The 23,980-nt window shown below is 52.3% G+C and overlaps 2 protein-coding genes and 1 long non-coding RNA gene across 4 annotated transcripts in view; 1 reads left to right on the forward strand and 2 right to left on the reverse strand.

Moving 5' to 3' along the window:
- The window catches only part of LOC144952371 (uncharacterized), a 217,961-nt gene that overhangs the window by 58,368 nt on the left and 135,613 nt on the right, over positions 1-23,980 (forward strand). The window lies entirely within an intron of this gene.
- LOC144952456 (uncharacterized) lies at positions 37-10,760 on the reverse strand. Its single transcript, XR_013640628.1, has 3 exons — positions 10,188-10,760; positions 6,793-6,906; positions 37-309 (listed from the first exon to the last, which is right to left on the reverse strand). It is a non-coding gene; the product is annotated as an uncharacterized LOC144952456 (long non-coding RNA).
- On the reverse strand, positions 15,862-22,594 carry MGMT (O-6-methylguanine-DNA methyltransferase). Of its 2 annotated transcripts, none has more exons than XM_078882863.1 (4): positions 22,435-22,594; positions 19,726-20,006; positions 18,123-18,265; positions 15,862-16,282 (listed from the first exon to the last, which is right to left on the reverse strand). In XM_078882863.1, the coding sequence occupies exons 1-4, from the start codon at positions 22,578-22,580 to the stop codon at positions 16,142-16,144; spliced, it is 711 nt and encodes a 236-aa protein (XP_078738989.1). In that variant the 5' UTR covers positions 22,581-22,594; the 3' UTR covers positions 15,862-16,141. The 2 variants fall into 2 exon arrangements, with proteins under 2 accessions (XP_078738989.1, XP_078738991.1); XM_078882865.1 differs by lacking the exon at positions 15,862-16,282 and adding an exon at positions 16,526-16,583.

Here is a 23,980-nt window from a genome sequence, read left to right on the forward strand (position 1 = left end):
CTCCCCCTCCGCCTCCTCCTCCCCCTCCTCCTGCTCCGCCGCCACCACGGCCGTCCCGTGCCCCGGCGGTGAGGGCCCCGTGCCGTAGGCCCTCCGCTGAGCCGCCAGAGGGCCCCACGGGGCCGCCCAACACGGGGGCAGGCGGGGAGTGGGGGCCACGGTGAAGGCCCCAGCGGAGGCCCCAGCGGAGGCCCCGGTGAAGGCTCCGGTGGAGGCGAGGAGAGACAGCGGGCGGGAGAGCAGGGCCAGCGTGCGCGAGACGAGGCCGGCCATGACGGCGGGGGGTGAGGGACGTGACGCAGGCCGCACCTGCGGGGACAAGCGCGCTGAGTGGAGGGGGTCATGTGGGGGCCAAGGGTCTCGCTCGCAATCACTGTGGAGGGCAGGGGGAGATCACACACACTCCACTCACAGTCACTGTGTAGGACAGGGGGAGATCATACAAACTCCACTCACAGTCACTGTGTAGGGCAGGGGGAGATCATACAAACTCCACTCACAGTCACTGTGTAGGGCAGGGGGAGATCACACACACTCCACTCACTCACTGTGTAGAACAGGGGGAGATCACACACACTCCACTCACTCACTGTGTAGGACAGGGGGAGATCACACAAACTCCACTCACTCACTCTGTAGGACAGGGGGAGATCATACAAACTCCACTCACTCACTCTGTAGGACAGGGGGAGATCACACAAACTCCACTCACTCACTCTGTAGGACAGGGGGAGATCATACAAACTCCACTCACTCACTCTGTAGGACAGGGGGAGATCACATAAACTCCACTCACTCACTCTGTAGGACAGGGGGAGATCACACAAACGCCACTCACTCACTCTGTAGGACAGGGGGAGATCACACAAACTCCACTCACTCACTCTGTAGGACAGGGGGAGATCATACAAACTCCACTCACTCACTGTGTAGGACAGGGGGAGATCACACAAACTCCACTCACTCTGTAGGACAGGGGGAGATCACACAAACTCCACTCACTCACTCTGTAGGACAGGGGGAGATCACACAAACTCCACTCACTCACTCTGTAGGACAGGGGGAGATCACACAAACTCCACTCACTCACTCTGTAGAACAGGGGGAGATCATACACACTCCACTCACTCACTCTGTAGGACAGGGGGAGATCACACAAACTCCACTCACTCACAATCACGGTGTAGGGCAGGGGGAGATCATACAAACTCACTCACAATCACTGTGTAGGACAGGGGGAGATCACACAAACTCCACTCACTCACAATCACTGTGGAGGACAGGGGGAGATCATACAAACTCCACTCACTCACTGTGTAGAACAGGGGGAGATCACACACACTCCACTCACTCACAATCACTGTGTAGAACAGGGGGAGATCACACAAACTCCACTCACTCACTCTGTAGGACAGGGGGAGATCATACAAACTCCACTCACTCTGTAGAACAGGGGGAGATCATACAAACTCCACTCACTCTGTAGGACAGGGGGAGATCACACAAACTCCACTCACTCTGTAGGACAGGGGGAGATCACACAAACTCCACTCACTCACTCTGTAGGACAGGGGGAGATCACACAAACTCCACTCACTCTGTAGGACAGGGGGAGATCACACAAACTCCACTCACTCTGTAGAACAGGGGGAGATCACACAAACTCCACTCACTCACTCTGTAGGACAGGGGGAGATCATACAAACTCCACTCACTCACTCTGTAGGACAGGGGGAGATCACACAAACTCCACTCACTCTGTAGAACAGGGGGAGATCACACAAACTCCACTCACTCACTCTGTAGGACAGGGGGAGATCACACAAACTCCACTCACTCTGTAGGACAGGGGGAGATCATACAAACTCCACTCACTCACTCTGTAGGACAGGGGGAGATCACACAAACTCCACTCACTCACTCTGTAGGACAGGGGGAGATCATACAAACTCCACTCACTCACTCTGTAGGACAGGGGGAGATCACACAAACTCCACTCACTCACTCTGTAGGACAGGGGGAGATCACACAAACTCCACTCACTCACTCTGTAGGACAGGGGGAGATCACACAAACTCCACTCACTCACTCTGTAGGACAGGGGGAGATCATACAAACTCCACTCACTCACAATCACTGTGTAGAACAGGGGGAGATCACACACACTCCACTCACTCACAATCACTCTGTAGGACAGGGGGAGATCACACAAACTCCACTCACTCTGTAGGACAGGGGGAGATCACACAAACTCCACTCACTCTGTAGGACAGGGGGAGATCACACAAACTCCACTCACTCTGTAGGACAGGGGGAGATCACACAAACTCCACTCACTCACTCTGTAGGACAGGGGGAGATCATACAAACTCCACTCACTCTGTAGGACAGGGGGAGATCACACAAACTCCACTCACTCTGTAGGACAGGGGGAGATCACACAAACTCCACTCACTCTGTAGGACAGGGGGAGATCACACAAACTCCACTCACTCAGTCTGTAGGACAGGGGGAGATCACACAAACTCCACTCACTCTGTAGGACAGGGGGAGATCACACAAACTCCACTCACTCTGTAGGACAGGGGGAGATCACACAAACTCCACTCACTCACTCTGTAGGACAGGGGGAGATCATACAAACTCCACTCACTCTGTAGAACAGGGGGAGATCACACAAACTCCACTCACTCACTCTGTAGGACAGGGGGAGATCACACAAACTCCACTCACTCTGTAGGACAGGGGGAGATCATACAAACTCCACTCACTCTGTAGGACAGGGGGAGATCACACAAACTCCACTCACTCACTCTGTAGAACAGGGGGAGATCACACAAACTCCACTCACTCACTCTGTAGGACAGGGGGAGATCACACAAACTCCACTCACTCACTCTGTAGGACAGGGGGAGATCACACAAACTCCACTCACTCTGTAGAACAGGGGGAGATCACACAAACTCCACTCACTCTGTAGGACAGGGGGAGATCATACAAACTCCACTCACTCTGTAGGACAGGGGGAGATCACACAAACTCCACTCACTCTGTAGAACAGGGGGAGATCACACAAACTCCACTCACTCTGTAGAACAGGGGGAGATCACACAAACTCCACTCACTCACTCTGTAGGACAGGGGGAGATCATACAAACTCCACTCACTCACTCTGTAGGACAGGGGGAGATCACACAAACTCCACTCACTCACTCTGTAGGACAGGGGGAGATCACACAAACTCCACTCACTCACTCTGTAGAACAGGGGGAGATCATACAAACTCCACTCACTCACTCTGTAGAACAGGGGGAGATCATACAAACTCCACTCACTCACTCTGTAGAACAGGGGGAGATCATACAAACTCCACTCACTCACTCTGTAGAACAGGGGGAGATCACACAAACTCCACTCACTCTGTAAAACATGGGGAGATCACACAAACTCCACTCACTCACTCTGTAGAACAGGGGGAGATCATACAAACTCCACTCACTCACTCTGTAGGACAGGGGGAGATCACACAAACTCCACTCACTCTGTAGGACAGGGGGAGATCACACAAACTCCACTCACTCACTCTGTAGAACAGGGGGAGATCATACAAACTCCACTCACTCACTCTGTAGGACAGGGGGAGATCACACAAACTCCACTCACTCTGTAGGACAGGGGGAGATCATACAAACTCCACTCACTCACTCTGTAGGACAGGGGGAGATCACACAAACTCCACTCACTCACTCTGTAGAACAGGGGGAGATCATACAAACTCCACTCACTCACTGTGTAGGACAGGGGGAGATCACACAAACTCCACTCACTCTGTAGGACAGGGGGAGATCACACAAACTCCACTCACTCACTCTGTAGGACAGGGGGAGATCACACAAACTCCACTCACTCACTCTGTAGGACAGGGGGAGATCACACAAACTCCACTCACTCACTCTGTAGAACAGGGGGAGATCATACACACTCCACTCACTCACTCTGTAGGACAGGGGGAGATCACACAAACTCCACTCACTCACAATCACGGTGTAGGGCAGGGGGAGATCATACAAACTCACTCACAATCACTGTGTAGGACAGGGGGAGATCACACAAACTCCACTCACTCACAATCACTGTGGAGGACAGGGGGAGATCATACAAACTCCACTCACTCACTGTGTAGAACAGGGGGAGATCACACACACTCCACTCACTCACAATCACTGTGTAGAACAGGGGGAGATCACACAAACTCCACTCACTCACTCTGTAGGACAGGGGGAGATCATACAAACTCCACTCACTCTGTAGAACAGGGGGAGATCATACAAACTCCACTCACTCTGTAGGACAGGGGGAGATCACACAAACTCCACTCACTCTGTAGGACAGGGGGAGATCACACAAACTCCACTCACTCACTCTGTAGGACAGGGGGAGATCACACAAACTCCACTCACTCTGTAGGACAGGGGGAGATCACACAAACTCCACTCACTCTGTAGGACAGGGGGAGATCATACAAACTCCACTCACTCTGTAGGACAGGGGGAGATCACACAAACTCCACTCACTCTGTAGGACAGGGGGAGATCACACAAACTCCACTCACTCACTCTGTAGGACAGGGGGAGATCACACAAACTCCACTCACTCTGTAGAACAGGGGGAGATCACACAAACTCCACTCACTCACTCTGTAGGACAGGGGGAGATCATACAAACTCCACTCACTCACTCTGTAGGACAGGGGGAGATCACACAAACTCCACTCACTCTGTAGAACAGGGGGAGATCACACAAACTCCACTCACTCACTCTGTAGGACAGGGGGAGATCACACAAACTCCACTCACTCTGTAGGACAGGGGGAGATCATACAAACTCCACTCACTCACTCTGTAGGACAGGGGGAGATCACACAAACTCCACTCACTCACTCTGTAGGACAGGGGGAGATCATACAAACTCCACTCACTCACTCTGTAGGACAGGGGGAGATCACACAAACTCCACTCACTCACTCTGTAGGACAGGGGGAGATCACACAAACTCCACTCACTCACTCTGTAGGACAGGGGGAGATCACACAAACTCCACTCACTCACTCTGTAGGACAGGGGGAGATCATACAAACTCCACTCACTCACAATCACTGTGTAGAACAGGGGGAGATCACACACACTCCACTCACTCACAATCACTCTGTAGGACAGGGGGAGATCACACAAACTCCACTCACTCTGTAGGACAGGGGGAGATCACACAAACTCCACTCACTCTGTAGGACAGGGGGAGATCACACAAACTCCACTCACTCTGTAGGACAGGGGGAGATCACACAAACTCCACTCACTCACTCTGTAGGACAGGGGGAGATCATACAAACTCCACTCACTCTGTAGGACAGGGGGAGATCACACAAACTCCACTCACTCTGTAGGACAGGGGGAGATCACACAAACTCCACTCACTCTGTAGGACAGGGGGAGATCACACAAACTCCACTCACTCAGTCTGTAGGACAGGGGGAGATCACACAAACTCCACTCACTCTGTAGGACAGGGGGAGATCACACAAACTCCACTCACTCTGTAGGACAGGGGGAGATCACACAAACTCCACTCACTCACTCTGTAGGACAGGGGGAGATCACACAAACTCCACTCACTCACTCTGTAGGACAGGGGGAGATCACACAAACTCCACTCACTCTGTAGGACAGGGGGAGATCATACAAACTCCACTCACTCTGTAGGACAGGGGGAGATCATACAAACTACACTCACTCTGTAGGACAGGGGGAGATCATACAAACTCCACTCACTCTGTAGGACAGGGGGAGATCACACAAACTCCACTCACTCTGTAGGACAGGGGGAGATCACATAAACTCCACTCACTCTGTAGAACAGGGGGAGATCACACAAACTCCACTCACTCAGTCTGTAGGACAGGGGGAGATCATACAAACTCCACTCACTCTGTAGAACAGGGGGAGATCATACAAACTCCACTCACTCACTCTTTAGAACAGGGGGAGATCACACAAACTCCACTCACTCTGTAGAACAGGGGGAGATCACACAAACTCCACTCACTCACTCTGTAGGACAGGGGGAGATCATACAAACTCCACTCACTCTGTAGGACAGGGGGAGATCACACAAACTCCACTCACTCTGTAGAACAGGGGGAGATCACACAAACTCCACTCACTCACTCTGTAGGACAGGGGGAGATCATACAAACTCCACTCACTCTGTAGGACAGGGGGAGATCACACAAACTCCACTCACTCTGTAGAACAGGGGGAGATCACACAAACTCCACTCACTCACTCTGTAGGACAGGGGGAGATCATACAAACTCCACTCACTCTGTAGGACAGGGGGAGATCACACAAACTCCACTCACTCTGTAGAACAGGGGGAGATCACACAAACTCCACTCACTCTGTAGAACAGGGGGAGATCACACAAATTCCACTCACTCACTCTGTAGGACAGGGAGAGATCATACAAACTCCACTCACTCACTCTGTAGGACAGGGGGAGATCACACAAACTCCACTCACTCACTCTGTAGGACAGGGGGAGATCATACAAACTCCACTCACTCACAATCACTGTGTAGAACAGGGGGAGATCACACACACTCCACTCACTCACAATCACTCTGTAGGACAGGGGGAGATCATACAAACTCCACTCACTCTGTAGGACAGGGGGAGATCACACAAACTCCACTCACTCTGTAGGACATGGGGAGATCACACAAACTCCACTCACTCTGGATGGGTCCGTTCGCGGTGCCAAAGAAAAGCAGGGCAGCTGTGACGTCAGAGCAGCTGTGACGTCACTCGCGACTTCTGCCTACGCTGGGCAAAGTCCAGGTGGCTCAACCTTGACAGGGAAAGGAAAAGATCCCCCGTATGGGCTCCACAGGCTGTAGGGGCAAGTGCTGTTAGCGAGCACCTATGAAGGCCGGAACGGCACACGAGGGGGTGGGTGGCCAGCACCACGCCCGGCCGCCTTTGTCTCCCCAGTGGCGATGTTTACTACACACCGCTACACCAGCTACTCATTTGAGGCTGAGTCGGCCTAGGGGAGGCCCAGGACCGGTTCAGATAATCGTCACCGCCGGTGTTGGCCGTGAGCGGGAATCGAACTCGGGTTGCCAGGTTCGTAGCGCTAACCACTACACCCACCGCTCCCCACACACACGCACAAACACACACGCATAGACACGCGCACGCACAGACACGCACGCGCACGCACAGACACGCACACACATGCACAGACACGCACGCACAGACACACACACACAGACACGCACAGACACACACGCACAGACACACACACAGACACGCACAGACACACACTCACAGACACACACGCACAGACACACGCGCAGACACACACACAGACACACACACGCACAGACACACACACAGACACACACACGCACAGACACACACACAGACACACACGCACAGACACACACACGCACAGACACACACGCACAGACACACACGCACAGACACACACACACACACGCACAGACACACACACACAGACACACACTCACAGACACACACGCACAGACACACACACAACAACAACAACAACCGCCATTCGCCACTAAGTGGTGGTGACGTCACCACGACGCTTGTGCCAGGCCATGTGCACCCTGAGGCCACGTGAAGTGTAGAACGCCCGCTGGCAGGAGGTCACGGGGCAGACCCAGGTGCCACGGGTCGACTGACCGAGATGACCGAGATGACTGGCTGATGCACCACCTGTGCCCCCTACTGTGCCAACTTGCTGTGCTTTAGCCACCCGGCGCTCCGCTCGTTGTTGTGAGCGTCGCTCCTCCGCCCTCCGTTGTTGTTGGAGGGCGACTGCCTCCAACTGCCCAGTAGCGTCCTTCACGAGCCTCCTCCACTGAGGCCGATCTTGACACCGCTGGTACCAGTCATCGGCAAGTCCACTCAGCTCCACGTCCTCCTGTACCACATCACTCCATCTCTTCTCTAGCCCGTGCCGCGCCCGTTTAGCCCCCTCGATCCGGCCGAACAAAAGCTGTTTAGGCATGCGGTGGCTGGGCATGCGGGCTACATGACCCAGCCAACGCAGCCTTGCCTGCCGGAGGAGCTCACTGATGGGACTTTGCCCAGATCTTTCAAGGACTTGTGAGCTCCTCACACAATCCAGCCTGGTTAAACCCAGGATGGATCGTAGGCAGGCCAGCCTAAATGTTTCCAACCGGCGAAGATGCTCCACTAGGGGGGTCCACGTTTCGCAAGCGTAGAGAAGGGAGGGAATGACCGTGGCCGAGAAGACCTGAAGCTTCGTGCGGAGCGACAGACCAGGTAGCTTCCACACAGCGTTACGCAACCGATGAAAAGATATTGCCGCTCGACTGATTCGGAGTGAGACCTCTGCTGATAAACTGGAGCCGGTCATAAGCACACTGCCCAGGTATGGGAAACTCTCCACTCTCTCCACAACTGCCCCATCACCGATTGGGAGTTGTGGGGGTGGAGTGCCCGATGGTACAAAATACCCAGGCAGGTGCTTAGTTTTGGTGGGGCTGATGGTAAGGCCCCACCTCTTAGTGGCACGCTCCAGTCTCAGCAGCAGCGTCTCCAACTCCTCTTCTGAATGAGCAGCTATTACCAAATCATCGGCATACATAACGTGGTTGACCAATAGGGAGCCATCCCTTGATCGCACCCGGGCGTCGATCAGCCTCCCATTATATCTGTACCAAATGGTAATTCCCCCGGTACAGCTATTGAAGGCTTCACGAACTACGCAGTCGAAATAGATGTTAAATAATGTGGGAGCCAGAGGACATCCCTGTCGCACCCCAAGGTGTACAGGGAAAGGCTCCGACTCCCGGCCACGTAGTTTTACCCGGGCCCGCTCACCATCATGAAGGTCCTTAATGATCGTGAGCAGAGGGTCAGGGACTCCGAAAGCACGAAGAACAACCCAGAGCCCAGGCCTACTGATGGTATCATAGGCCTTGACCAGGTCAATAAAGCAGAGATGTAGATCTTTTTGGAATTCCCTACACCTCTGCTGTAGCAGACGGACAGAAAATATGGCATCTGTGCAGGACCGCCCTTTCCTGAAACCGCATTGGGGCTCCGCAAGCCTCTCCTCAGCGTGCCTAGCAAGGCGATGTTGAATAATCCTTGCCAGGACCTTACCCGGCACACTGAGGAGTGAGATGCCCCTGTAGTTGTTACAGTCTGTGCGGTCCCCCTTCTTAAAGAGGGGGACCACCAGGGCATCCTTCCAGTCCTGCGGAACCCGTCCAGTGGTCCAGACTGTTGTTATGATGTCATATAGGGCAGTCTGTGCACAAACGCCACCCTCCCTCACCATTTCGCTTGGGAGATCATCTCTGCCCGGTGCCTTCCCTGGTCTCAGACTCCGGATCGCCCTCAGTACTTCCTCAACAGCTGGTACCTCAGCCAGCCACTCACAGGGGGTGACCTCTTCCAATATTTGAGGCACCGCAGCCTCAGCAGGGTTATCCCCACTTTGTGCCATGTTTTCCTGGCTGAGAGATTTTCCCTCCCCCAGGACCTCACAGAAATGCTCAGCAAATCTGCAAACCTGTTCCTGGGGGTCGGAGATTGGATCACCGTTGTTTCCTCTAATGATGGTAATAGGTGTGGCGCTGCAGGTTACTTTTTTGATGGAGTTAAATAGTGATTTGTGATCGCGGGCCACTGAGGCAGACTCCATCTCCTCAGCAACCCGTGACCACCACCCATCCTTACAGTGCCTTACGGCTCTCCGAACCTCCGAGCGAAGGCTGCGGTAAACCTCCTCATTCTCTGACGTGGGATGCTGTAGGCGATGAGAGTGGGCCTGTCGCTTTTTCTCAATTAACCTGAACACCTCCTCTGTCAGCCAGGGTTTCTGGGGAGGTCTGGACCGCGTACCCAAAGCAGCCATTGCAGCTGCATGAGTCACAGTCTTAAACCTCGCCCATTTACCCTCGACATCAGGTGGAGTGGGGGACGATGCCAACCCCAGCTGCAAGCGATGATGAAATTCTCGCTTGCAACTTTCATCAGCTAACTGAGACCAAGCCACTTTTGGTTGGAATGGGATCCTGGGTGTACACCCACCACCGGAGTGGAAGAATGGCAGGCGCATCTTACAGATGACTAGTCGATGGTCAGAGGGCAGATCAGCTCCACGGTAGGTCCTGGTGTCAAGGACATGGGCTCGCATCCGCTGGTCCGTCACTATGTAGTCCAGCAGATGTTCTTGCTTGGACCCGGCATGCATCCATGATGTTGTGTGGATGCGCCGATGCCGGAAGAGCGTGTTGGTAATTACAAGCCCATGGGCTGCACAAAAATCTAGCACGCACAGACACACACAGACACACACACACACAGACACACACACACAGACACACACACAGACACACACGCACAGACACACACACAGACACACACACACACACATGCACAGACACACACACGCACAGACACACACACGCACAGACACACACACGCACAGACACACACACACGCACAGACACACACACGCACAGACACACACACAGACACACACTCACAGACACACACGCACAGACACACGCACAGACACACACACACATGCACAGACACACACACAGACACACACACACACAGACACACACACACACAGACACACACGCACAGACACACACACGCACAGACACACACACATGCACAGACACACACAGACACACACACGCACAGACACACACACATGCACAGACACACACAGACACACACACGCACGCGCGTGTCCAACACATTTCCGTACCTAGTGGGGTATTTGTTGTTGTGACAGCGTGTGTAGTGAGTCCATGGGTCTCTGTGTGAGTCCATGGGTCTCTGTGTGAGTCTGTGTGAGTCTGTGTGAGTCTACGGGTCTATGTGTGAGTCCGTGGGTCTCTGTGTGAGTCCATGGGTCTCTGTGTGAGTCCGTGGGTCTCTGTGTGAGTCTATGGGTCTCTGTGTGAGTCCATGGGTCTCTGTGTGAGTCCATGGGTCTGTGTGAGTCCATGGGTCTCTGTCTAAGTCCATGGGTCTCTGTGTGAGTCCATGGGTCTCTGTGTGAGTCTATGGGTCTCTGTCTGAGTCCATGGGTCTCTGTGTGAGTCTATGGGTCTCTCTGTGAGTCCGTGGGTCTCTGTCTGAGTCCATGGGTCTCTGTGTGAGTCCATGGGTCTCTGTCTGAGTCTATGGGTCTCTGTGTGAGTCTATGGGTCTCTGTTGTGAGTCCATGGGTCTCTGAGTCCATGGGTCTCTGTCTGAGTCTATGGGTCTCTGTGTGAGTCTATGGGTCTCTGTTGTGAGTCCATGGGTCTCTGAGTCCATGGGTCTCTGTGTGAGTCTATGGGTCTCTGTGTGAGTCTATGGGTCTCTATGCGAGTCCATGGGTCTCGGTGTGAGTCTGTGGGTCTGTCTCTGTGTGAGTCTACGGGTCGATGTGAGTCTAAGGGTATCTGTGTTAGTCTATGAGTCTGTGGGTCTCTGTGTGGCAAGTTTATGGCTCTCCGACAGGTAAAACAAACAAAGTCGAACCATCTCCTCACCAGCGCTGTTGATGATTTAAAGCGTTAAACCCTTTGCGTGCGACTCTTTAAACTAATCGACCTCGGGCCCCCACCCCCTGCGGCCTAGTCAGGCTCCGCGGGGTTGAGCGAGACCTTGCCCGGGTAAGGATCTAGGCGAGGCCGGTTCACGACAACAACACATATGTTTATGTTAATCACAACCCTGTGAAGGGTTTAAAAACAATATAAATACACTCACCCGGCGGTAAATGTCGCCGTCGAGTGAAAGCCGGCGATGTAATGAGGCGTTAAGACGACAGCTCGATCGGAGCCAATGCGGCGATGTTAGTGGTGGTGGTGGGTGGTTGTGGTGTGGTGGTGGTTGTGGGTGTGGTGGTTGGTGTTGTTGTGGTGGGTTGTGTGGTGGGTGGTGTTGTGGTTGGTGGTGGGTGATGGTGTGGTGGTGGTTGTGGGTGGTGGTTGGGTGTGGTGGGTGGTGGTGGTTGGTGTTGTTGTGGTGGGTGGTGTGGTGGTTGTGGTTGGTGGTGGGTGATGGTGGTGGTGTGGTGGTGGTTGTGAGTGGTGGTTGGGTGTGGTGGTTGTGGTGGTGGGTGTGGTGGTTGGTGTTGTTGTGGTGGGTGGTGTGGTGGTTGTGGTTGGTGGTGGGCGATGGGTGGTGGTGTGGTGGTTGTGGGTGGTGGTTGGGTGTGGTAGTGGTTGTGGTGGTGGTGTGGTGGTTGGTGGTGTGGTTGGTGATGGGTCGTGGTGGTGGTGGTTGTTGTGGTTGGTGATGGGTCGTGGTGGTGGGTGGTGGTGGTTGTTGTGGTTGGTGGTCAGTGTTAAGGTCTGTGTTAAAGTCTGTGTTAAATTCTGTGTTAAAGTCTGTGTTAAAGTCTGTGTTAAATTCTGTGTTAAAGTCTGTGTTAAATGCTATGTTAAATTCTGTGTTAAAGTCTGTGTTAAATTCTGTGTTAAATTCTGTGTTAAGGTCTGTGTTAAAGTCTGTGTTAAATTCTGTGTTAAATTCTGTGTTAAATTCTGTGTTAAAGTCAGTGTTAAAGTCTGTGTTAAAGTCTGTGTTAAAGTCTGTGTTAAAGTCAGTGTTAAATTCTGTGTTAAAGTCTGTGTTAAAGTCAGTGTTAAATTCTGTGTTAAAGTCTGTGTTAAAGTCTGTGTTCAATTCTGTGTTAAAGTCTGTGTTAAAGTCAGTGTTGTTAAATTCTGTGTTAAAGTCTGTGTTAAAGTCAGTGTTGAGGTCTGTGTTGAGGTCAGTGTTAAAGTCTGTGTTAAATTCTGTGTTCAAGTCTGTGTTAAAGTCTGTGTTAAAGTCAGTGTTAAATTCTGTGTTAAAGTCTGTGTTAAAGTCTGTGTTAAAGTCTGTGTTAAAGTCAGTGTTAAATTCTGTGTTAAAGTCTGTGTTAAGGTCTGTGTTAAAGTCTGTGTTAAAGTCAGTGTTAAATTCTGTGTTAAAGTCTGTGTTAAAGTCAGTGTTAAATTCTGTGTTAAAGTCTGTGTTAAAGTCAGTGTTAAATTCTGTGTTAAAGTCTGTGTTAAAGTCTGTGTTAAATTCTGTGTTAAAGTCTGTGTTAAATGCTATGTTAAATTCTGTGTTAAAGTCTGTGTTAAATTCTGTGTTAAATTCTGTGTTAAGGTCTGTGTTAAAGTCTGTGTTAAATTCTGTGTTAAATTCTGTGTTAAATTCTGTGTTAAAGTCAGTGTTAAAGTCTGTGTTAAATTCTGTGTTAAAGTCTGTGTTAAAGTCAGTGTTAAATTCTGTGTTAAAGTCTGTGTTAAAGTCTGTGTTAAATTCTGTGTTAAAGTCTGTGTTAAAGTCTGTGTTAAATTCTGTGTTAAAGTCTGTGTTAAATGCTATGTTAAATTCTGTGTTAAAGTCTGTGTTAAATTCTGTGTTAAATTCTGTGTTAAGGTCTGTGTTAAAGTCTGTGTTAAATTCTGTGTTAAATTCTGTGTTAAATTCTGTGTTAAAGTCAGTGTTAAAGTCTGTGTTAAAGTCTGTGTTAAAGTCTGTGTTAAAGTCAGTGTTAAATTCTGTGTTAAAGTCTGTGTTAAAGTCAGTGTTAAATTCTGTGTTAAAGTCTGTGTTAAAGTCTGTGTTCAATTCTGTGTTAAAGTCTGTGTTAAAGTCAGTGTTGTTAAATTCTGTGTTAAAGTCTGTGTTAAAGTCAGTGTTGAGGTCTGTGTTGAGGTCAGTGTTAAAGTCTGTGTTAAATTCTGTGTTCAAGTCTGTGTTAAAGTCTGTGTTAAAGTCAGTGTTAAATTCTGTGTTAAAGTCTGTGTTAAAGTCTGTGTTAAAGTCTGTGTTAAAGTCAGTGTTAAATTCTGTGTTAAAGTCTGTGTTAAGGTCTGTGTTAAAGTCTGTGTTAAAGTCAGTGTTAAATTCTGTGTTAAAGTCTGTGTTAAAGTCTGTGTTCAATTCTGTGTTAAAGTCTGTGTTAAAGTCAGTGTTGTTAAATTCTGTGTTAAAGTCTGTGTTAAAGTCAGTGTTGAGGTCTGTGTTGAGGTCAGTGTTAAAGTCTGTGTTAAAGTCAGTGTTGAGGTCAGTGTTAAAGTCTGTGTTAAATTCTGTGTTCAAGTCTGTGTTAAAGTCTGTGTTAAAGTCTGTGTTAAATTCTGTGTTAAATTCTGTGTTAAAGTCTGTGTTAAAGTCAGTGTTGAGGTCAGTGTTAAAGTCTGTGTTAAATTCTGTGTTAAAGTCTGTGTTAAAGTCTGTGTTAAATTCTGTGTTCAAGTCTGTGTTAAAGTCTGTGTTAAAGTCTGTGTTAAATTCTGTGTTAAATTCTGTGTTAAAGTCTGTGTTAAAGTCAGTGTTGAGGTCAGTGTTAAAGTCTGTGTTAAATTCTGTGTTAAAGTCTGTGTTAAAGTCTGTGTTCAATTCTGTGTTAAAGTCTGTGTTAAAGTCTGTGTTAAATTCTGTGTTGAGTTCTGTGTTGAGTTCTGTGTTAAGGGCCGCATGGTGTCACCAGGAGGTTTGAAATATCTTCAACAGACGACTTTTCACCCGTTGTGCAACTCAACGATTTATTTTGTTCTTTTCACCAGGTAATGAGGCCCACTTCGGAGTACGGCTTCCGTCGCTTTTAAAGAAGCGACACTGCCGCTCACAAACGACAGTCGCCTCAACGAGGTTGCCAATATCATCGTCATCGCAAGACGAAAACGCTGCGGTGGCTAGGAGATGTTGACTACCTCGCCTGGTACGCAGGAGGTCGTGGGTTCGATCCCGACCCTGACGACGCCTGCTGCTGCTGTATATTTGTGTGTGGCTAGATGTTGACTACCTCGCCTGGTACGCAGGAGGTCGTGGGTTCGATCCCGACCCTGACGATGCCTGCTGCTGCTGTTTGTTTGTGGCTAGGAGATGTTGACTACCTCGCCTGGTAGGCAGGAGGTCGTGGGTTCGATCCCGACCCTGATGACGCCTGCTGCTGCTGTATATTTGTGGCTAGGAGATGTTGACTACCTCGCCTGGTACGCAGGAGGTCGTGGGTTCGATCCCGACCCTGATGACGCCTGCTGCTGCCTGCTGCTGCTGTATATTTGTGGCTAGGAGATGTTGACTACCTCGCCTGGTACGCAGGAGGTCGTGGGTTCGATCCCGACCCTGATGACGCCTGCTGCTGCTGTATATTTGTGTGGCTAGGAGATGTTGACTACCTCGCCTGGTACGCAGGAGGTCGTGGGTTCGATCCCGACCCTGACGATGCCTGCTGCTGCTGTATATTTGTGTGTGGCTAGGAGATGTTGACTACCTCGCCTGGTACGCAGGAGGTCGTGGGTGAACCTGGCCATTGTGAACCCATGGACCCGGCCATTGTGAACTTGACCATTATGAACCCAGACATTATAAACCCGGCCATTATAAACCCGGCCATTATAAACCCGGCCATTATAAACCCAGACATTATAAACCCGGCCATTATAAACCCGGCCATTATAAACCCGGCCATTATAAACCCGGCCATTATAAACCCGGCCATTATAAACCCGGCCATTATAAACCCGGCCATTATAAACCCGGCCATTATAAACCCGGACATTATAAACCCGGCCATTATAAACCCGGCCATTATAAACCCGGCCATTATAAACCCGGCCATTATAAACCCGGCCATTATAAACCCGGCCATTATAAACCCGGCCATTATAAACCCGGCCATTATAAACCCGGCCATTATAAACCCGGCCATTATAAACCCGGCCATTATAAACCCGGCCATTATAAACCCGGCCATTATAAACCCGGCCATTATAAACCCGGCCATTATAAACCCGGCCATTATAAACCCGGCCATTATAAACCCGGACATTATAAACCCGGCCATTATAAACCCGGCCATTATAAACCCAGACATTATAAACCCGGCCATTATAAACCCGGCCATTATAAACCCGGCCATTATAAACCCGGACATTATAAACCCGGCCATTATAAACCCGGCCATTATAAACCCGGCCATTATAAACCCGGCCATTATAAACCCGGCCATTATAAACCCGGCCATTATAAACCCGGCCATTGTGAAGCGACGGAGCCGGCCATCAGGAGCCGGAGGTTGGGGCGTCCGTGCCCTGCTCATGCAGGAGGAGCCAGGCCTTGAGCTGGGACGAGAGCCGGCCCTGGAAGGAGCCAGAGCCTCCGTGAGCCGGCACCACGCGGTGGCACGGCACCAGCAGGGGCACCTACAGAGACAAAGGTCCCCCGTGTAGCCTTCACAGACAGTCGGGGCAAGTGCCGTTTGCAAAGTTGCAGCGGCGCCTACGAAGGGCGGAACGGCACGCGAGGCGGCGGGTGGCCAGCGCCACGCCCGGCCGCCTTTGTCTCCCCGGCGGCGATGTTGACTACACGTGACTTAATTGAGGCTGAGTCGACCTTGGGGAGACCCAGGACCGGTTTAGAAAATCGTCACCGGTGTTGGTCGTGAGCGGGAATCGAACTCGGGCCGCCGGGTTCGTAGCGCTAAACGCGACTGCACAACCGCTCCTACACACACAGACAAAGGTCCCCCGTGTAGCCTCTCACAGACTCCGGAGGGCAAGTGCTGCTAGACAATAGGAGCATCACCACCATCATCATCTCCACCATCATCATTATCATCACCACCACCATCATTATCACCATCACCACCACCACCATCATCACCACCACCATCATCATCACCACCATCACCACCACCATCATCACCACCACCATCATCACCATCATCACCACCACCATCACCACCATCATCATCACCACCATCATCACCACCATCATCATCACCACCATCATCATCACCACCACCACCATCATCACCACCATCATCACCACCAACATCATCATCATCACCACCATCACCACCACCATCATCACCACCATCATCACCATCACCACCATCATCACCATCATCACCACCATCATTATCATCATCATCATCACCACCATCATCACCACCATCATCACCACCACCACCATCATCACCACCATCACCACCATCATTATCATCACCACCATCACCACCATCATCATCACCACCACCACCACCGTCACCATCATCATCACCACCACAACCGTCACCATCATCACCACCACCACCACCACTGTCGCCATCATCATCACCTCCATCATCGTCACCACCACCACTAACACCATCATCACCTCCATCATCGTCACCACCACCTCCACCACCGTCGCCATCATCATCACGTCACCACCGTCACCACCACCACTACTGTCACCATCATCGTCACCATCATCGTCACCGTCACCACCACCACCATCATCGTCACCATCATCGTCACCGTCACCACCACCGTCACCACCATCACCACCACCACCACCACCATCATCGTCACCACCACCGTCACCATCATCGTCACCGTCACCACCACCACCATCATCGTCACCATCATCGTCACCGTCACCACCACCACCGTCACCACCACCATCATCGTCACGGTCACCACCACCACCGTCACCATCATCGTCACCACCACCACCACCATCATCGTCACCACCATCGTCACCATCATCGTCACCATCATCGTCACCGTCACCGTCACCACCACCGTCACCACCATCACCACCACCACCACCGTCACCATCATCGTCACCGTCACCACCACCACCATCATCGTCACCATCATCGTCACCGTCACCACCACCACCGTCACCACCACCATCATCGTCACCACCACCACCGTCACCATCATCGTCACCGTCACCACCACCACCATCATCGTCACCATCATCGTCACCGTCACCACCACCACCGTCACCACCACCATCATCGTCACCACCACCACCGTCACCATCATCGTCACCGTCACCACCACCACCATCATCGTCACCATCATCGTCACCGTCACCACCACCACCGTCACCACCACCATCATCGTCACCACCACCATCATCGTCACCGTCACCACCACCATCGTCACCATCATCGTCACCGTCACCGTCACCACCACCGTCACCACCACCATCATCGTCACCGTCACCACCACCACACGTCACCACCACCACCCCCGCCGCCACCCTCACCGGGTTGTGCCGCATGGCGTTGCCGACGGCTCGTGCGGCCGTGCTGGAGGCCCCGGCGAGCTGGGCGAGGCCTCCGTACGTCACCGTGCGGCCCACGGACACCTCCCGCCTCAGGGTGCGGTACACCACATTCGTGAATCCATCTGTGGGGCGACGACAACAACAAAGACAAAGATACACCGTGTAGCCTCTAACAGACTGTAGGGGCAAGTGCTGTTAGCGAGCACCTATGAAGGAAGACACAGACAAAGATCCCCCGCGTAGCCTCTAACAGACTGTAGGGGCAAGTGCTGTTAGCGAGCACCTATGAAGGTAGACACAGACAAAGATCCCCCGCGTAGCCTCTACCAGACTGTAGGGGCAAGTGCTGTTAGCGAGCACCTATGAAGGTAGACACAGACAAAGATCCCCCGCGTAGCCTCTAACAGACTGTAGGGGCAAGTGCTGTTAGCGAGCACCTATGAAGGCTACCGGCACTGTGGCACACGAGGGGGGTGGCTGGCCAGCACCACGCCAGGCCGCCTTTGTCTCCCCAGTGACGATGTTCACCACACACCGCTACATTTGTGGCTCAGTCGACCTAGGGGAGGCCTAGGACCGATTCTTCAACGTTTAGACCCCGTACACCGACTGGACATCTGCGACGCGTAAAGAGCTTCGCGGATCTACGGATTTCCTCCCCGCGGTCTCAACACGTCATCCTCATTCTTCAACGTTCCTGACCCCACGCACCCCACTGGACATCTGCGAGGAAATGAAGAGCTTCACGGCAATCATTGGAAGGACGTAATCAACCACCTCGGATCTTAGCTGATTGTCGTTCACGTACATGGTGACTTTCAGAGCGCAGTCCACTCACTGGCATTGACTGCGTATCTTGTGTTCTCCGCAGGGAATGGATTCTTTGCTCCGCTGCGGGTCTCCTGTCACCGCTCTCCCATTGACATGTTTCGTTGCTTCTACATGCTATTAACATGCCCTCCCTTTGTTAATGCTACCCCCTGCCCCCTCCCTGTGATGCTGCTAATCCTGCATAATGCACGGGCATGAGTAGCACTCATCACACACCTGCATTTCCCATATCCCCTCCCTTTGTTGCTGCTAATACTGCATAATGCACGGGCATGAGTAGCACTAATCACACACCTGCATTTCCCATATCCCCCCCCCCTTTGATGCAGCTAATCCTGCATAATGCACGGGCATGAGTAGCACTAATCACACACCTGCATTTCCCATATCCCCTCCCTTTGATGATGCTAATCCTGCATAATGCATGGGCATAATATGACTTTGAAACCCCCCCGCCCACCTCCTACGCATTTCCCATAAACATGCTAAATTCCTCTTGATATGCAAATTCTTTTGTCAAGGCGCTCTTCCCCCTGCAACCCAGCAGCTTAAATATACAGTTTCATTCTTCACCTGAGGACGGCTGCTCGCGTTGTGGCCGAAACGTCGTGAGAATTATTTCAACGTGTTTTATTTTTATCACTTTATTACTTCCCTTCGACGTGATGACTTTACCGAAAGCACCAAGAAGAAGAGCTTTACGGCCCTTCAGATTTCCTCCGCGCGAGCGAGGCTTAAACAAAACCAAAACCTGGAGCGGCGATCCCGGTGAGGTGGAGCGCCGGGGCCTCCTGGCGGGCGACCTCCGCCGGCCTCTCAAAGTAGCCGGCGAGCCACAAGCAGCACTCGGCCAGCCGGCGGCTCACCGCCTCCCACTCGGCTCCTTGGCACGTCGCTCCTAGGTCCGCTCCGGCGGAAACGCCGCCGGCGGTGGTGGTGGCGGTGGTGGCGGTGACGGGAGTCGCCTCCGACACCGACACCTTCAGAGCTCCGGGCCGGGTTTTGTAGTCCACCGGGAATGAGCCGGAGCCACTGAGTGGGGAAGGAGGTGGAGGAGGTGGAGAGGGGGGAGGAGGGGGGGGGAGGAGGTGGAGGAGAGGGGGGGAGGAGGGGGGGGGAGGAGGTGGAGGAGGGGGGGGAGGAGGTGGAGGAGAGGGGGGAGGAGGGGGGGGGGAGGGGGAGGAGGTGGTGGAGGAGGTGGAGGAGAGGGGGGAGGAGGGGGAGGAGGAGGTGGAGGAGGTGGAGAGGGGGGAGGAGGGGGGAGGAGGTGGTGGAGGAGGGGGAGGAGGAGAGGGGGGAGGAGGGGGAGGAGGAGGTGGAGGAGGGGGAGGAGGAGAGGGGGGAGGAGGGGGAGGAGGAGGTGGAGGAGGGGGAGGAGGAGAGGGGGGAGGAGGGGGGAGGAGGTGGTGGAGGAGGTGGAGGAGGAGAGGGGGGAGGAGGGGGAGGAGGAGGTGGAGGAGGGGGAGGAGGAGAGGGGGGAGGAGGGGGTGGAGGAGGGGGAGGAGGAGAGGGGGGAGGAGGGGGGGGAGGAGGAGGAGGAGAGGGTGAAGGTGGAGAAGGAGGGGGGGGAGGAGGGGGAGAGAGGCCGTGAGTCACTGGTGAGTCACCGTGATTGTCACTCATTCCCCAACGTCTTGTCTCTTCTCACAATTCAAGTTGCTAGAATCAACCCACCCGCGCCTGCAACGTGGCTTCATCCCAGAAGTCGCAATCGGGTACCCGATACCCGTACCCTACCCGCACCCGGCCGGGTACGGCCGGGTACGGGTACCCGTTTGCGACCCTGGTGCGGCCGGGTACGGGTACGGGTAAGGAATCAAAACCCGTTTGCGACCTCTGATCTGGAGACTCTCTCCAGCAGCAGCAGCAGCAGAGCAAGTGCGGCCAGCCAGCAGCAAGCCCTGGGGGGCGTCGTCCTGGCGACGGCCTCACAGAGAGCACGTGGTGGGCACGTGGCGAGCACGTGGGGAGCACGTGGCGAGCACGTGGCGAGCACGTGGGGAGCACGTGGGGAGCACGTGGGGAGCACGTGGCGAGCACGTGGCGAGCACGTGGGGAGCACGTGGGGAGCACGTGGCGAGCACGTGGCGAGCACGTGGGGAGCACGTGGGGAGCACGTGGGGAGCACGTGGCGAGCACGTGGCGAGCACGTGGGGAGCACGTGGGGAGCACGTGGGGAGCACGTGGGGAGCACGTGGGGAGCACGTGGGGAGCACGTGGGGAGCACGTGGGGAGCACGTGGGGAGCACGTGGAGAGCACGTGGCGAGCACGTGGGGAGCACGTGAAGGCCGCTTGTGTTGCGATCGAAACGTCGTGATTTGTTTCAGTTTATTTCTACCCACGTGACTTCACCGAAATAAAAACGAAGAATAAAAAATAATAAAAAAATCAACTTAAATCACGACGTTTCAGACGCAACACAAGCTTCCGTCATCAGGTGGGAACCACCACAGCAATAAACAATCACTGTGTGCTGCTTCCCAAACGTCGTGATTTAATTTGATAATTTAGATTTTTTTTTATTTTATTCTCATTTTTTCTTTTTTCACCTCCGTAACTTTACCGAAAGAACCAAAGAGTTATGGAATCCTTGCAGTCACGAACACTTCAAATCTACAACTTTCGATTTAAAGCTTTCGTGACTGCAGGGATTCATCTTTTTGGTTCTTTCGGTAAAGTCACGTAGAAGGCAAATAATAAAATACTAATAAAATAGTGAGAATTCTTTTGTTTTATTTTATTATTTCCCTTCTACCTGACTTGTGAGAATTATTTTTATTATTTTATTATTTCCCTTCTACGTGACTTGTGAGAATTATTTGGTTTATTTTTATTATTTTATTATTTCCCTTCTACCTGACTTGTGAGAATTATTTTTATTATTTTATTATTTCCCTTCTACGTGACTTGTGAGAATTATTTGGTTTATTTTTATTATTTTATTATTTCCCTTCTACCTGACTTGCGATAATTTTTTTGTGTTATTTTTATTATTTTATTATTTCCCTTCTACCTGACTTGTGAGAATTATTTTATTATGTTTTTATTATTTTATTATTTCCCTTCTACCTGACTTGCGAGAATTTTTTGTTTTATTTTTATTATTTTATTATTTCCCTTCTACCTGACTTGTGAGAATTATTTTATTATGTTTTTATTATTTTATTATTTCCCTTCTACCTGACTTGTGAGAATTATTTGGTTTATTTTTATTATTTTATTATTTCCCTTCTACCTGACTTGTGAGAATTATTTTATTATGTTTTTATTATTTTATTATTTCCCTTCTACCTGACTTGCGAGAATTATGTTTTATTTTTATTATTTTATTATTTCCCTTCTACGTGACTTTACCGAAAGAACCAAGAAGAACAACAACAACATCATTGTTGTTGTTGTTGCTGCTGCCACATGCCAACATCCCCACGCCACGACATCCAAAACGCGAAGCTGCCTCGCCTCAGCAGCACGGCGTGGACTCCCAAGGCGCACGCCTCCACGCGCATGCGCACAGCGGCCGCTGCTGACCCGCCGGGCCCCGGCACAAGAACGTGGAGAGTCGCCTGGCCCAGCGGCCCAGCGCAGCAGTCGCGCCCAGCCCGCATGAGGCCACGAGGTGGAGAGTGGAGGGTGTCGATTCCGATTCCACGTCGCGATTCAACGCGGGTGTGGTGGAATCGATTCCGATTTTAGTGGGTTTTGGAGGCCACGCCCCCTCCTCCTGCGCGCGCTCTGCGGAGTTGAATCGCGAGCGAAACGAAACATTTTGATTTGTGTCGATTCGATTCCAGGGGGGCGGGGCGTAAGGTGGGGGGGGGGTGCCGCCGTTTGTTTGTTTGGAGGTGACGTCACACGCGGGGCATTCCAAATGCGTGACGTCGTCACAGGCGGGGGCCCCCGTGACGTCGTGTTACTGCGAACACGCTTGTTGATGCCGATGACGTTACGTACGATGATCACGGAGGGGGGGGGCGGTGCGGTGGTGTGACGTCATGTGACTTACGTTGTGACGTTGCGTGGCTTGAACTTGATGACGGTGATGATTGTGACGTTGATGGTGGTGATGATGGTGGAGATGATGATGGGGATGATGATGGTGGTGATGGTGGTGGTGGAGATGATGGTGGTGATGGTAGTGGTGATGGTGGTGATGATGGTGGTGATGGTGGTGGTGATGGTGGAGATGATGGGGGGTGATGGTGGTGGTGATGGTGGTGATGGTGATGATGGCGGTGATGGTGGTGGTGATGGTGGTGGTTGGTGGAGATGATGGTGGTGATGGTGGTGGTGGAGATGATGGTGGTGATGGTGGTGGTGGTGATGGTGATGGTGTTGGTGATGGTGGTGGTGATGATGGTAATGATGATTGTGTTGATGATGGTGGTGATGGTGGTGATGACTGTGATGGTGGTGGTGGTGATGATGGGGGTTATGGTGGTGATGGTGGTGATGGTGGTGGAGATGATGGGGGTGATGATGGTGATGATGATGGTGATGATGGTAATGATGGTGGTGGTGGTGGTGGGTTATGATGGTGATGGTGTGTGGGGAGTGGTGGGTGTAGTGGTTAGCGCTACGCTGCGCTACGAACCCGGCGACCCGAGTTCGATTCCCGCTCACGGGCCAACACCGGCGGTGATGATTATCTGAACCGGTCCCGGGCCCTCCCCTAGGTCGACTCAGCCTCAAACGAGTACCTGGTGCGGTGCGCAGTCAACATCGCCACTGGGGAGACAAAGGCGGCCCGGGCGTGGTTCTGACCACCCACCCCTCCGGCCTTAACAGGTGCTCGCAAACAGCACTTGCCCCAGCAGTCTGTTGAGGCTACACCGGGGGATCTTTGTCTTTGTGTGTGTGGTCCGTGTCAATTGTTTATTCTTGACCACCACACGACCATGTGGTGGCATTCCCACACGCGTGACGTCGCGAACCCCACCAGACACCACGAGACACACAGAGACACACAGAGACACACAGAGACACAGAGAGAGAGAGACACGCAGAG

This window comes from Lampetra fluviatilis, chromosome 67 (assembly GCF_964198595.1).
Source record: "Lampetra fluviatilis chromosome 67, kcLamFluv1.1, whole genome shotgun sequence".
Lineage (NCBI taxonomy): Eukaryota > Metazoa > Chordata > Hyperoartia > Petromyzontiformes > Petromyzontidae > Lampetra > Lampetra fluviatilis.

What these genes read in the sequence shown, in the direction of transcription:
- MGMT (XM_078882863.1), bottom strand. Translation starts at nt 22,580, where the DNA reads ATGCGGGCTGGGCGCGACTGCTGCGCTGGGCCGCTGGGCCAGGCGACT. An exon ending in CACCGGGATCGCCGCTCCAG is followed by an intron (nt 18,266 to 19,725) that starts GTTTTGGTTTTG and finishes GTCGCCCCACAG; the next exon opens with ATGGATTCACGAATGTGGTG. An exon ending in ACGCCATGCGGCACAACCCG is followed by an intron (nt 16,283 to 18,122) that starts GTGAGGGTGGCG and finishes TTGTCTCTGTAG; the next exon opens with GTGCCCCTGCTGGTGCCGTG.